The sequence below is a fragment of the Agrilus planipennis genome, unplaced genomic scaffold, assembly GCF_000699045.2.
Source record: "Agrilus planipennis isolate EAB-ADULT unplaced genomic scaffold, Apla_2.0 scaffold151, whole genome shotgun sequence".
Classification (NCBI taxonomy): Eukaryota; Metazoa; Arthropoda; class Insecta; order Coleoptera; family Buprestidae; genus Agrilus; species Agrilus planipennis.
This window is the reverse complement of record NW_020439509.1, coordinates 541281-557539: the sequence shown is the minus strand read 5'-3', so window position 1 is coordinate 557539 and position 16259 is coordinate 541281. Positions and strand designations below refer to the sequence as shown.

General features: G+C 33.8%; 1 protein-coding gene and 1 non-coding gene across 2 annotated transcripts in view; both read right to left on the bottom strand.

Annotated features, from left to right (window-relative positions):
• The window catches only part of LOC108736926, an 84056-nt gene extending 70267 nt beyond the window's left edge, over positions 1–13789 (bottom strand). The window contains exon 1 of the mRNA XM_018469540.1: positions 13345–13789. Coding sequence (XP_018325042.1) covers positions 13345–13394 — 50 coding nt within the window. The 5' untranslated portion in view covers positions 13395–13789. The remainder of the gene's footprint in view (positions 1–13344) is intronic.
• Trnat-ugu lies at positions 1284–1355 on the bottom strand. The gene has a single exon. It is a non-coding gene; the product is annotated as a tRNA-Thr (tRNA).
• Positions 13790–16259: the final 2470 nt, after the last annotated feature.

The window sequence follows — 16259 nt, the reverse complement described above, 5'->3', positions numbered from 1 at the left end:
AGGCGTGATAGGTTGGTAGGACACCTTCTCAGGCATGGAGGTCTAGTTAGAGACATATTAGAGGCAGAAACAGGAGTTAGGAGGGGTAGAGGTAGACCTAGATTAGATTACTGTTCGCAAATAGTTAAGGATGTGGGCTGTTCTAGTTTTAGGGAAATGCGAAGTTTAGCTCAGGATAGGAAAGAGTGGAGGTACGTGTCCAACCAGTCTTAGGACTAATGACATTATGATGATGATGATGATTTAGGACGTTACGTTGATGAGGGTGGTATTTAATATTTAATAAAAACTGAGCTAGAACGAAGACACATCAGTATTATTAGTTGTAATATGTTTACGAATTGGGTACCTGGTACTCTATTTACAACCAAGTCTAACAGGCTGTTGAGTTACTGTTTCTACACCACCACCTGTCTCTTAAATTTTAACTACTAATGATCATGCTGGTTTTTCTTGAATTTCTTAATACCTAATTAAAAATGTATCAGATAGGTTTTTTCTTCTAATTAATAAATTATTATTACTAGTATTTGTTTTTTACATTTCTTTCTCTGGTAGAATTACTGGGCACTGTCAGGTACCCCGAGCTATTATCCGGTATCCGGCCGGATCCTAAAAAAAAAATGCCGGATCCAAAACGGGTACCCGGCTCATCTCTACTGATGATCCCATCAAAATCACCTGATCTGTTCGAGAATATTGTTGATGAAAAGTTTCGAATAAATTTTTTTTTCTTTTAAAACGAATTCCTAGTAAAATCGAGTTTTAGTATTCAGCTATTTGTTTGTGCTTTACAAACGTAAAAAAATTCTATGGATCCTACTTCATTTAAAAGATATTTCTGCCCAAATATTGAGAAAATGTAATTTGAAACAATTATCGGATTTTTAAGCTCTAAGAGTTCAATCACTTATTGCAAATGCGTATATTTTCGAGCGATTTGAGCTTCAAAATAATGAAAAATTTGAGGAATGACCTGCACACAGCGTTTATTAGATTCTCATAAAATGGAAAGTAAAGGATTATTTTATGACTGATTCTGCAAAAGTTTGCTGTCAGAATTTTTACTGTTTTACGTGATTCGTAAATACATTATTACATTTCTTTCTCAAAAGATTCTGTAATTTCTAGTTTACTTTTTTATAATGATATTTTATCATTTCAACTTCAAAAGAATAAATAACTTAAATAATTGCAGCATCGTTTGTCGTTACATATTTGTATTTGCTTTTCTAAACCACCAGATTCATTTGAAACGCAAAAAAAAAAACAAAAATTAAACTTGCCTCCTGTGAGGATTGAACTCACGACCCCTGGTTTACAAGACCAGTGCTCTGCCACTGAGCTAAAGAGGCGCTGATGGTTCGTGAGCGCTCTACATTCCCATTTCAACGTACATCCATTTATTATAAAAATTCACTAATATTTATTTTTTTGGGATAGTTAGTTACTTTCTATCTTAACGAAAAAAATTCAAATTGCTTACACATTTATATATAGCAATTTACATTAGCATTTACCTGCATCTATTTCAATTACCTACCTACATATTCAACCATAGGTACCTACAGTGTATTTTTTTAATGATCACACAATTACAAATAACATATTTGATTGCAAAGTGGTGCCCTCCGGGTTTTCCTTTTTTTGCACAATTTAATTTTCGTTGAAATTTTACCTTTAATCTCTGTACCTATATTCGGTAGAATGTTAAATTTATCTAACTATTTTTATCAAAAATGATTTAGTTTATTCTGGCATTATAGAGGTAAGAGGACAGGAGGAGGAAAAGGGGACTTAGGAAAAGCTACCTTGTTGGCAGGGGAGGTGCGGAAATGAAAACAAATTTCTGGAAATAAACTAAAAGACACAATTACGACATACTATGATCCTAGGCAATGTAACTATTAAAGCCTTCAAAATCATGCAGTAATTTTTTAAACTGAAATTTTTGACTCCCTAGGGATGTATATAGAATAAGTGGAAATTTTTAATTTTTCATTCTGGCGTGTTTAAGAGAAATTAAGAATAGAACATCAGAAATATTTTGAATGAATCAAATTTTTTGGAGAAAAAAATCGACCTAACTTATATATATTAAGATATTTTAGAGTACGCACCAACTTCAAGGGTGTTTTCTAATTCGGAATCATGAAAAATGACTAAGTCTGCATATTACCTTAAAGGTTAATGTTAAGGTCACACTATAGATCACCAGTTGATTGCTCCTTACATACAACTTTTAACTAAAAAATGAAATTTCATCAAGATATTTCAGATGCTCAATGGGGTCTAAAATATATTAGGTACATCCCCATCAAAGATTTATTATTCTATCTGCAATTGATCTTGAAGGTCAAAGTCACTAGCTTATTTTCTCTTGGAAAGGATACAACTTTAATTTAAAACCTTTTTCCAGGCGAATGAGGTCAAATCCACATCTTTAATTGTTTCAAGAAAAAAGAGTTACCCTATATAATTAGTTGAACAAGTGAAGCAAAAATTATTTGATGAATAGATACCTTCAGTTAAAACTGTTTTGATTATGTTATAGTAATTTATATATAAATAATTTGAAATTGATTTGTTGATAACTAAAGGTTCCGATGCTTCGCCCTTATCACTCAATGGTTTTTCTTAATAGGTTTAATCATGTGGGCACAGTGTCATACTGGACTAGACATACCAATCTTTCATTTGAGACCATTTTTGGTTATTTCTTTGAAGACTTTAGACTATTCTTCGATAAATTCGGAAATATTTGTTTTATCTCTCAAACTATCGTAAACTGTAACTTTTTGTTGGTTATAAATATCGCATTTCTAATTATTATAATCATTTTTCTCAACTTCATGCACCAAATGATCTAACTTGTCTTTATTCTATACGCGACGTACCTTTAGAACGAGATTTGTAATGTAAAAAGATATATTAATTGTGTTTGCAAAATTGTTTATAGATAGGATAGGCTTAACAATATCTCCTTTTTTTAATTTGTTCATTATTATTTGTAGAAGTCCTTGTAACTTTTTTCTGTTAAAATAATTAAAAAAAGACATCTTCAGAATTCTTAGGCTATATTTATAATCAGGAAGTTACCTCGAATGGACAAAGAATTGTCGTCTTATAAAAGGCTCTTCCATTTTCTAATTTAATCTATAAAATAGATTATACGATCTTGTGGCCTTTATGCCTATAGCGAAAACAGCATTTATTATATATGTACTTATAATACGAAAGGTAAAAGGTTTTGCCCCTAGTACTCTTGAAAAAAGCTCTAATTTTTTCGAGAAAGAACCTGGAGCATCTACTATGTGATCGATCGTTCCGCACTTTTTTGTAGTGAAAGTAGAAAAGTGAGACCTTCAATTTGGCAATGTGTTGCTATTATCTATAGTATATTCTATATTATACAAGGTGTTTCTGAAATAAGTAGCAAGCTTGCAGGAGGTGATAGGGCACTATAAAACAAGGAAATTAAGTTAATGTTTGGTGGTCCGAAAATCCACCGTTTTCACGCAGGTAACTACAGGAATTTAACGCTGCATTCGATCAGCTGATCATTGGCAGCATCCTTGTTGCATTTGTTTTGTATTTTTGTACTCATGCATTGTTTTTTATTTGTTAGATTAGATTAAGGGTGATTGTCAATGTTTATGTTACAACCTGTCTACAGTAGCTCTTTGTTCTTTTAATCTTGTAAACGTCTATGTATTCAGGCGAATTTGTGATAGGTAGGTCAAGGTGCCATTGTCATAGGTCAGTAACAACCTTAAAGGTGGTGAGGAAATTTGGGCCGGCTTGAGATTGCCACTCGTTCTGTTTTACTTATACTTTCTTTTATCTTTTAATCATATTTCTTTACTCACCGTGCGATTCCCTATTACCACTTATTTCAGAAACACCCTGTATAGTAAGTTGTTTTAATTAGAGTTGCCCTATTTAAGATTTTGGAGGTATACATAAATTCTTTCCGTGCTGGTAATATATATTTTTTACTAATCTACTTGAACCCTTTAAACTTCTCATCAAAAGTTTAAATATCTTATCGGACACGCCGGCCGCAAAGAAGCTTGAACATTTTATTACGGTCGGTAATCGCTAATTCGCAGGTTAATAAATGATTATGTTAAAAACAGTTGCAGCAGTAATTCTTACTCCTTCGTTGTGCCATTGGTTTGAAATCGTTTCGCAAAGAAACTTGCCGGAGTACGGAATAGAAAAAGTAATTGCTTTTATTTAATTTGCAGGTGTTTAATAGCTTAACTGAATTATGTTTTTTTTTCAAGTGCATCTTCCCTATTTAATAACTATCATTAGGCACATCACCAGTTCCGTGCCTAGCATGCAATTAAACCTTATGCATGCACTTATTTCACTTTCAGCAGTTCAGTTTTAGAATCTGTAGGTAGTAAATATAGTTTTAAGGCTATATACTGTTCATGTATCGTATTTATTAGAGCAGTTAACGTTCATATGATTTTAGGTATTTATGCACATTTGTTACTTCTACATTTCTGCATGCTTGTAAGTATTAACAGTTGCAATAATTATTGATTTCGATTTGAGCTGAACTGAAAACTAACGGTTAGTCATCACCATCATATGGTCTCTAGCCCAAGGGCTGGTCGGACACGCACCTTCAATTCTTCCTTTTTTGAGCCAAGCTTTGCATATCTAGAAAACTGGAGCAACTTGCATCTCGTAATTATTGGCGAATAGTAATCTAATCTAAGTCTATCTCAGCCCCTTTTTACTTAATTCTTGTTTCTGTTTCTAATATGTCCTTAACTAGCTTTTATGTTTGTGGTGTCTTATTAGCTTATCTCGTCTTTTTCTTGCTCACTTACTCACTCACTGTTCCAACAATACTTTTTTAACCAAACTTTGAGGAAATTAAAGATTTATAAAATTTACCAATACCTAAGATGGCAGCTAGGAGGCATCAAACTTTTTGATAGTTTTGATTTTAAAAACGTTTACTTACGTATTGTACACTATACTGAAGATGGTATTGACAGTCTTCATCATAGGTGAGCGAATGTATTTTACAACGTGGAGAATCCGATTGGACGAGACATTCCAAAATAATCCAAATCCAGACATTAAAAAATATATTTACGATTAAAGAGTTATTATATCGTAATCATAAAAAATAAGACCATTTGGATTACATAACCATAAAGTTCAAATTGAATCTTCTCTTTCCCAATAAAAGATTTTCACAAAACCATATAAATGTAGTTGAGTTTAAGTATCAAAAACCTTGTATTTTAATTAGTCCAAAATTAATCAGCCGACTATTTATCCTAATTTGTGAGCTTTAATAGTGAGTTTTAAGTTATGCAATATTAAATGTTTATTGAATGCTTTATGATACGGATACATTAGTTATAAAAGTAAAGGATAATAAAATAAATGACCAAATTTAGTACTTAAAATGGATAAAGAAGACAATTCGTTGTAAGTTGTAAGTAATAGTATGTTACAGTCACTGTTGAAAAAGGGAAGATTTGTGTATTTGTTTATATTTTGATTCCGGGTGACGGATGATCTAACATCCACTTGCAGTCACGTTACTAACTTCTTATTACCGAATTTTCGTTAAAGACCACGCACAACTTCCGTTTCCTTCTAAAATTTTACTCTTAACTCGCTAAAACAAGTATGACTTCAAAAAGTGTAATAACTTCATCTAATAATTTTTTTCTAAATGTTTGTATATCTATATTAAACTATGAATTCGTTCGCAGATTTAGAACCGTTGTAGATTACATAATATCAAATGTAATTCTTTAAAACTTCAATTCAAAATTACTGCGTATCTTTCACGGTGTTCCAATTGTCCTAGAAAAATTATAGTTCAGCTCCTGATGCGCTAGTTGAGCCAGTGCATTTTTTGCATTATCATTTTTACTTCGAATAAAAATTGTAATTCAGCTTTATCAACGATAAATAAATATGTATATATTTGAAATCAGCTGATTCATGAAGATACATATACATAGTTATTGGGTGTACAGAAAGGAGAGCAAGTTACATTTTGTAATCGAGAATAGAGCAGCTGTTAATGCGGTAATCGGTGTGTGAATACTACAAACAATGGCTAACTGTCAACTTATTATCTGGTGAATTCAGCATCACTCACTTATTCACACCTGTTGATTCGTTCATCTTCACATTCTGTGTTTGTTTCCCTTATAGGAATGCTGAACGGTAGGTACATTGACACGCCGATTAGTATAGAAATATATATACACATATAGGGATGATTTACCAAACTAAACTTATATTGGATTATGTATAATGTATATGCGCTAGAATGTTCATTATTCGTGTTCTAATTTACTTTGCTCGATACGTGCGTGATGTTTCAGCTTTATCGTGCATAAATTATTGCATAATGTCCCTTTCAAGTTTACATATTCTGATTGCGATATTAGTGGAGACTGCTTTAAGAAAATGTAAATGTAGAACTATTCTAAAAAAATATTTTTAATTAGAAAAGCGTTTAACATTAAAAAAAGTAAAAAAGTATATTTTAAAAGTAGGGAAAGAGCGAATATAAAGATAGGAGACGAAAAATTAGAAGTGGCCGATTTTAGGTATCCAGGAAGTCAGATAAGTCATGGCGGAAGGAGTAGCAGGGATATAAAGGAGAGGATAGCAGAGGGTCGAGTCGCCTTCAATAAAAAGAAGTCACTTCTATGCTCGCGAACGGTTAATTTAGAAATTCGAAAAAGGTTGTTAAAGATGTATGTTTGGAACACGGCATTGTACGGGTGCGAAACATGGACAGTGGGCGCGGTGGATAAGAAAAGGTTAGAAACCTTCGAAATGTGGTGTTACTGACGAATGATGGGGATACCGTGGATAGGGAAGGTTAGAAATGAAGAGGATCAGAAAGAATAGGAGAACAGAGGACTCTATGGAAATCAATAAGAAATAGGCGAGATAGGTTGGTAGGGCACCTTCTCAGCTATGAAGGTCTATATTAAAGGCAGAAACGGAAGAGTGAAGGTGCATGTCCAACCAGTCTTAGGACTGACGACCTTATGGTGATAATATTAATTTAGGATGGTTTGAATGTGATAGGTGTCGTATTGAAGCATCATGAAGCATTTCCTTACTTAACAAGGGCGTATTCAAAACGCAGTAAATAATTACAGCTCCTAGTGAAAACAAGAAAGAACGTAAGTCCGTTCTCACAGATAATGTATTTCAAACTTTGCCAATTTTGATCGTTCAAACTATTACAAAGTTACCGATTGATTTTGAAACACCAAATTATTTTTATTATTTTTTTAATAGCTAAAAGGTCCACTCCATTCTTAGTTGCAGCAAGATCAGAGAGTAATGACGGATTTGCCTAAGACTGCATACTTAACTGTCACCAATTAAATACCAACAGCATGGATGACTTAGGTAAATGATGGGGAAGTAATATTCCATAATTATTCATTCTTTTCTATTTTCATTTGTTCGCTCCATCTTTTTCACCCCAAACGCCACCCACCCAATCCCACGATTCCTAAAAGGAAGCTAAAAAGAACCTTCGGCACTACTCTCTGACATAATTCGGAGGGACTGTCCGCCCACCAGCTTTAGTAACTGAAAGTTTAAAAAAATCGATCTATCTAACTAGAGAAGTCTGTGGCGAATTATAGCAGTTCCTGTTTGACTGCGCCTTTAGAGTATAAATTCCTATTGGCAACGACATTGTCAAAAAACAAATTGTAGTTAACAATTTCTTGAGTGTGTGTACTTTTTAAATTGGTTTTGCTTAAAATGCGTCGTCTGAAGTGTTCAGGAAATGACAGACTGCAGTACGCTTGGGGTTATGTTGCTTACCAAACTTTAATGCCGCGTTTGCACGAGAATCTCCTTATTCGCTACCGTGCGGACCCGGCATAAATCTCTAGCTCGTGCCCAATACCATGCGAACCATGATCTGCTTACCTTTTGAACATGAACAGCACAATGATACTAGTGTTTGCTTTAAAAATTGTGTATTAAGGTAGAAAGGATGAATACCGAAAGATAAAACGTGACTTGTAGAATTATTTTTGTATGAACTGTCCATACTACTCTCGTAACTCCCTTTAGAGAAAGGGAGAACTTCTAAGTTCGCTCCAACACCTATGTATGTATGATATTTAATTAATAACTTTTAGATGTCACATTGTGCCTAGTTATATTTCTACTTTAAGAGTGTAAGAAAACTCGCTTTCGTTAGTTCACGCATACGCCGGTCGTTAATTAGTAGAAATTAGTTGAAAGTAAATCTATACGAAAATTAATTTGTTAGCTTGGGTACGTAGGATGTTTTTTCTTGTCGTTAGTTACAACAAACCTTTAAAGGAAATAATCGTTTGTTTCGCATAAAGAGAAATAACAGCCTTTTTTGTTTCTATTAAATCGAGTCCACAATTTCCTGACTAAAAAGGTAAGTACTTGTCGTACTGCAAGAAATTTTTATTTCAAAATAATTAAACGTAAAACATCTAGTACCAATTTCTAGGTACTTACTAAATATAGTTGCCTTATGCTGTGAGAGGGATTTGTGAAGTTTTCCTCGCGATACTAACGATGAAAGTCTGTAAGTAGGAAAACCACCGTATCTTATCTAATGTAGCGTAAACTCTCCATTACGAAACTCTTTATACTGTAATACTCATTATAATTATGAAGTTACTTGACCTTTATTCAGATGCCGGGGGATGTTTTAGACTTACAGTCAGCCTATCGTTATAGATAATTAATTTTTGTGTTAAGCAGTTAAGAAATAAAACAATTCGAAGTGGTCTGTATTCTGTCGAAACTGCCAGACGCGGATCGCGATTTCGATCTTTTTGGATCTCATCAGCGCGGCGCAAACAGCTCCNATATTATTTACAATTTTTTAAATTTTTTATTAATTAAAAATTTTTGGAAACATCTTAAAATATAGTCGCTCACGCCATCTGTAGGTACGCTTAGATTTTTTAAACTACGAAACGGATTGTAATTCAGTTTTTAGCAATAGATAGAGTGATTCAAGAGGAAGGTTTATATATGTATAATACATGTGTATTATAGTACAAAAAAGCCGAGAAATTGAAAGATTTTTAATGTGATGTAACAAACATATTTTTGTGCGATTACTTTAAAAACGCTGGCTAAACCTTACGAGATAGATTAAATTAATGTACTACGGAATAGTATATCTTAAAAAGATCTATAAAAAAAGTCCGCGATGGTATGTGTTCCTCTCCCAAGGATAACCCATGGAAACCATTTGTCACGCTTTCGAGAGTAACTTATAAAGAGAAGATGTTTGTACTGTCTCATAAAGCTCTCAGCTTTAAATATTGTATGTATATAAATTTATCCTGTAGTACAGCCTAATCATAATCGTAATATTATCAATCATTCCGCACTGCTCCATATCAGTATCTACATTGCATCCGTGCAAAGCTGCGGAGGGTCGCTAGTACCTTGACCTTCTAAATTACAAATAAGTATCTATCTTTAGTAGAAGAAAGAAATGAATTAGCTAAACATCCGCCGAGGGAATCGTTTGTTATATGACCAAACAACTGATCAAAAATAAAGACTATCATTCCCCAGAGCTTGCGCAAATTTCCGAATTTTGGAGGAATTTTCTATAAATAAAAGATGAAATCCGCTGCGGTTGAATACATTATAAAAATATCGGACTTTTTTCTAATAATAAGCAATTAGCGAAAGATTAATCACAGGGATTTTAAAAATTGTACTTATCAAGATATTACGAAAGAGGTATTTAAGATGCCAGGGTAATCCCGAAATAAATGTTTCCCAAGTGCTGACGCCGCAGGAAAATTTTTGTCACGACCATTGGCTGCACTCCCGTGTTTGTTGTTTACCCCAATCTCAAGTAAACCAGCCCTTAGCCTGCCGGAATACTTTTTCTTGACTTAACTACTATTTTTAATGAAGTTCTCGCTTGTCTCTTACGCTAGGTGTGAAGTTTGCAGTTATTAGCTTTTTTTTTAATGGTAAAGTGTTATACTTATCGAAATTCAATAACAGTAGACCAAATCATTTGGTGACTTTGAAATGTTGAAATATCGAAAGGTATGCGCGAGTGCGACTTTTTGAATCCTTGCATAACTTTCCATACACTTCGGTCCACTTTTGATAAATTTTGATTGACTTCGGTCCACTTTTGATAAATTTTGATTGACTTAACGCCTTTTTCGTTAAAATACCCGACTAAATTTCGCAAACTTCGGCTGGGACGGTAGCGACAAGCGATCGCTTCATTATAAACAGCTTCTGAGCCAAGATATACCGCCTCAGCAAGCTAAGCGATGGCTTGTTTAAAAGTGGGGTAAACAATATATACAGGAGTGTAGATAGTTAGCTGCACCAAAGATTTCCCTGCGGACCAGCACATAGGAGACGATATCTACATATAGTAGGATTGGTCAACACGGAGAAAATGAAAAACGAGAATTTTGCTAAATATTAAAGCGATATTTACAAGTTATCCCATTAACCCGTTGTTTCGTAAGCGAAAATAATAAAAATTACAATTTGGACCCGCATTTGTAAAAATAAAATTCCAGCAGAAATAAATTTACTTGGTATTTTAGTTGATATTACAAATTTAATTGTAACAATTAAAAAACTTATTTAAAAAAGGCAGCGGCAGCTGGTTTGCAGATGTTTCATAAGATTGGATCGGATATCCGCATCCTCAACTACGAATTATCCGCAGGAATTTTAATATCCGCATTTACAGATAGGTAGGTACCTGTTAAAAGTTAACATTTGTTTTATAATGTCTTCTGTAATAAAGTACATTAGGACCGTTCACGAAATACGTTCGCAAGTAAGAGGGAGGGAGATAAGGGTATTGCCTGGGGGTGGACTGTGGTAGTGTAGCCACCCCCCCCCGGCGGCCCGACTAATTATTTTCGTTGGATATTATGTATGTCTCCAAAAGTGATAGCCTCGTTTATATTTGAATGCCCCTCGTATAAAAATAGTATATGTATATATGAATGAAGGGCAACATTCCAATTTTTCTCCCCGCATCTCCCCGCTCCCAATTGTAAATCCTAGATCCGCCACTGGGTATTACTTAGCGTGAAGAGTTATGTCAAGGGGGAGGCTGGTTTAAGGAAATGTGACGTTCGCAGTTCATTCTAATTTTTTTCTTAACTTTGCAGTTCTTAAATTTTTTCATCACGATAGAAAGTTATTCTGAACATCTCAAGTACTTAAAACTTTAAATGCCTTTAAATATATACGAGGGCGGTTCAATAAGTACCCGTGTTTGAAGACAGAGGACGTCCCTGAGGGAAATTGGTGTTGTCATCGTGTTCTGCCATCTATCAAACCACGCCAAAACGAATTTCAGACTGATTGATAGGTTAGTTTGGATTTGGCAGCCATNATATATATATATATGTATATGTAAACCAGGAATCGCTAGTAGGTACGACTTTGATTGTTTTACAGGCTTTTCAGATTACTACTGTAAAGTTGCACTTTTTCAATTTTGTTTTTAACGATAAGCAAGTAAATACAATTTAAAATCTCTTGTTTTAAGGGGTTCCGTTGGCTATTAGCAACCTTTACAGTTTTGGATTGCCTGCCGATGTGTCATTCTCTCGTTCATTTATCAGTTACGATAAAATTTAGTCTACTTGTGACCCACAAACAGAAGCGACGATTTTTAAATACATTTTTTTTCAAACATCCCATAGAGTGAACTAATCTTTTTTTTTTCATTTGGTTTCCTAAAATGCAACAAAAAATGTTTAGAACCTTTTGATTTCGAACTACGAAATATTTCTATTAAAATTTATATAAGAAAAGGATTCTAAATTTATTACGATCACTTTAGCGAAATAGTTTATAAAATAATATATAAATCCTTTGTACATGTATAAGTACGTTTAATACCTCTCCCATTTCTAGACAGTTGTGTCTATAATTTTGAAAAATGTATTTGGCAGTTTTGATTTCAATTAAAACTACTTTGATTATGCTGCATTCGTTTTTGAGTAAATACGTTGAAACAGTAACTGCCTTTTTTATGATAAAATAGACGAAATCTATTTAGTACCTAATGCTTATTACGTCAAAACTAATCAGTAGTTTTAACGTTTAATAGTAACCATTGCTTCTGCCGGTGACTTTGTCTTCGTGAAACTATTTGTAGTTGGGTTTAATAAATACAATTGTTTCAATCAATAAATCATTTAAAAAATATGAGTCTAAAACCCTCCTGACAAAATTCCCTTTATGTCTGTAACTACGTTCTATCACAATCGAGTTAGCCGTTGCAAAAAATTACTACGTAGAGGAAGACAGGCAGATATCCAGGCAGAAAGGATCGATAAAAGGGGATTAGATCACTCCTGGAAATCTTCTCTTCAAGTATGTATGTTCGTCGTTTTGAAGATTGACTCATACAGATAAACAGACGAAGTTTTTTAAGGGTATTCTGTCTCTTAATAGTATAAAATATTAAAAAAGGCTTTGTGTTATAGATCATTAGACAACAAACTTTTTCTGTTTTCTTTTGAAAAAGATTTAACTAAAAACTTTTTTCATTGAAATTGTCTATAGAAAGACATTTAAAAGATTTGAAATTATCATCATCATCATAAGGTCGTCAATCTTAAGACTGACTGAACATGCACCTCCATTCATTCCTACCCTGAGCTAATCTTCATTCCCTAAAACTAGAACAACCCACATCCCTAACTATTTGAAATTATATTTCATTAAAATTTGGTAGGTAATTAATTGCATGTTTATGAAAGCCCCAGCGGATTACTTCACGAACTGTGAACTAGATCTTTCACAAGTTCAAGGACACTGAATGCGGCATTGTTGATATTGTTAATACAAAAGTACAGTACGCTTACATTCAAATAATTATGCATAACTTTTTTACTAAATGTACGACATAATAACTCTAATTAGTTTTTCTTTATGAAAATAATAATAATACTTACTTTATGACTTCAGAAAAGTCAATTAAAATATACAACACAATTACAAAAAAATCCCTCTTGTCGTAATTAAATGAAACCAAATCTAGATAGTGCAAAAGGAAATATTTGCAACTAAGAAAATTTTACTCCGAAATGTGAGTAGGTAATTGTTCCCTTTTTAGTACAATTAGAGGCAATAATTCTGCTGATTACATTAAAAAAATTAATCATATCGAGCTATGTTCTTAAGTTATCGGATAAATATATATTAACATAACATTAAGAATAATTTTAGTTTTAATTCTTCTAATTATAAAACAAAAAAAATAATAAAACGGTTTTAATGCATTCAGTAAAAGTTACATACCTGGCTATGAATGAATTCATGATAGAAGAAGTGTGCCTTGGTTTCGTCATTCAGCTACGCATGGGCAGTTGCGATTTCTTCTTTTCGTGCTTCTTTATTCGAAAACAAAGCACCCGCGAAACAGAGTTTAAAAAGCGCCGTCTACCGAAAATGATAAAATTATAATAGGTAGTTACTAATAATTATAAAAATGAATTCACTTGCAACGCACGCAATAATAGCAGAAAAGGTGTATACGGGGATGTATTACGCGAGCGGAAAAATTAGGAAATAACCGCGAAGTGTTTTCCAACAGCCAACGTTCTAACAGAGAGAGAGTAAAATTTGTTGTTGATGCAAGTCCCACTTCTTTGCGCTACCACCTAGACTAGAGTTAGATGGTAAACTGAGCGTGTGACACTGAGAAGTTCTTGCAGAAGAAGTTCGCGAACCGCGAAGGTTGAGATCTTACTGAGGTGTTACGCGAAATCTCCTTCAAGTATACTGATTCTCTAAATTACTGTGTTATACATAACCACGATCCCCACTTCGTCCTACATCTAAACAATGATTCGCTCTTTTAATGTTATTGTACTTGGTATTGATTACTTATTGGTGATTGTAGATGATCTAGCAGGGGAGGCAGAAGATCTTAAAAACCAAGTAGATTTACTTTTGCATTACTCTAGAGGTTTAGATAACTTCCGAGCTTTATATCAGTAAGAGCTTTAGATTATTCCCGGGCTGTATAACTCTCGAGCTTTGATAGAGTAAGACATTCGTTAATTATTATATTATTAGCCTATTTAATTAATTATCGAAAAAAAGAAAAATAAGAAAATAACTCATTAAGATTATACCTACATCGAAGGCGCGATCAACATCATTAAAGACAGTACAACTGTAGGGATAGATATACAGAGACAAAAGATTAGTATGCTTACATTTGCAGATAATATAGCAGTATTACCATCTAGCAAGGAGGATTAGAGATAGCTTTAAATAAAATGGAAGCGGTACTGACAAAACAGTACCGTATGAAAATAAATAAAAGTAAAACAAAAATACTGGTATGTAAGGGAAGAATAAGTAGGGAAAGAACGAATATAAAGATAGGACACGAAAGATTAGATGAAGTGGTTGATTTTAGGTATCTAGGAAGTCAGATAAAGCAGCATGGAAGGAGCAGTAGGGATATAAAACAGAGGATAGGGCAGGGTGGAGTCGCTTTCAATAAAAATAAGTCACTTTTATGCCCGCGAACGGTTAATTTAGAAAACCGAAAAAGGTTGTTAAAGGTATATGTTTGGAGTGCGACGCTGTAAGGGTGTAAAACATGGACAGTGGGCGCGGCGGAAAAGAAAAGGTTAGAAGCGTTCGAGATGTGGTGTTATACGCGAAAGATGAAGATACCGTGAATAGAGAAGGTTAGAAATCAAGAGGTATTAGAAGGAATGGGAGAACAGAGGACTCTATGGAAGTCAAAAATAAATAGACGAGGTAGGCTATTAGGACACCTTCTCAGGCATGAAAGTCTAGTCAGAGAGGCAGAAACAGAAGTTAAGAGGAGAAGAGGTAGACCTAGATTAGATTACTGTTCGCAAATAGTTAAGGATATGGGTTGTTCTAGTTTTAGGGAAATGCGAAGATTAGCTCAGAATAGGAAAAAGTGGAGCTGCGTTTTCACAATTCATATAGAAAATCTGCCCAAATAATCCCTGGTAATACTATCTTATTAACTATGCTTCATCAAGATTATCCACTTAACGGAAAATTGATTTGATATGTTATTTGCCAAAATAAACAACTTCCAAATCACTACGAACTTTCTTTTAATATGAGATGTTTCGAAAAGAGACACATATTGTACATTCGTCAAATGGGTCAACTTCACTAATGATGAGACATGCCTCGCCGTAACCAGCCTACTTTGTTGAGTATAACCCTTTTATACTTTTTTATATGTTGAATTTTTTTTAGATACAGCAATAACCATAAACAAACAATAATAAAAAACGATCACTGCTTGCTTTGATCATATACCCCATAAAGGAAACCTCATTTCTAGATTTCAAAGTAGGTATTACACCCACAGTTTAATTCATTAATACCAATTCAGTCTGGTTGAAATCAAAAGTATTAGAAAGAAGGGTTCATGGTTACCTATTATGTCTTTACGAAAGAATTTTTGGAAATTCGATCTAAGAGGCTATTGAGCTTTTTAAAATTCTTTATTGAAACCAGCATCTAAACTTTTTTAAATGTTTAAGAATTTTTCAGAATTCAATTGCAATGGGAGTAAAGTGGCGCTTCAAAGTTTGTATCATCATCATCATAAGGTCATCAGTCCTAAGACTGGTTGGACACGTACCTCCACTCTTTCCTATCCTGAGCTAAACTTCGCATTTCCGTAATATTTATATATATTTCGATTAAAACTAATAAATTTGACAAAAAGTCAATTCTTATTCTAGTTTGTATCATCATCATCATAAGGTCACGCGCCTCCACTTTTTCCTATCCTGAGCTAATCTTCGTATTTCCTTAAGTCTAAAACATCCCACATCCTTAACTATTTGCGAACAATAATCCAATCTTGGTCTACCTCTACTCCTCTTAACTCCTGTTTCTGCTTCTAATATGTCTTTAACTAGCCCTTTTTACCTGAGAAGATGTCTTACCAATTTATCTCGCCTATTTCTCTTTGAGAGGCCTCTGTTCACCTGTTCTTCCTTATATCTCTTCATTTATAATATTCTCTATCCACGGTATCCTTATCATTCGCCTGTAAGACCACATTTCGAACGCTTCTAACCTTTTCTTTTCCGCCGCTCCCACTGTCCATGTTTCGCACCAGTACATTGCCGCGCTCTAAACACATATGTAACAATCCTTTTAGAATTTCAAAATTAACCTGTCGCGAACACAAGTAACTT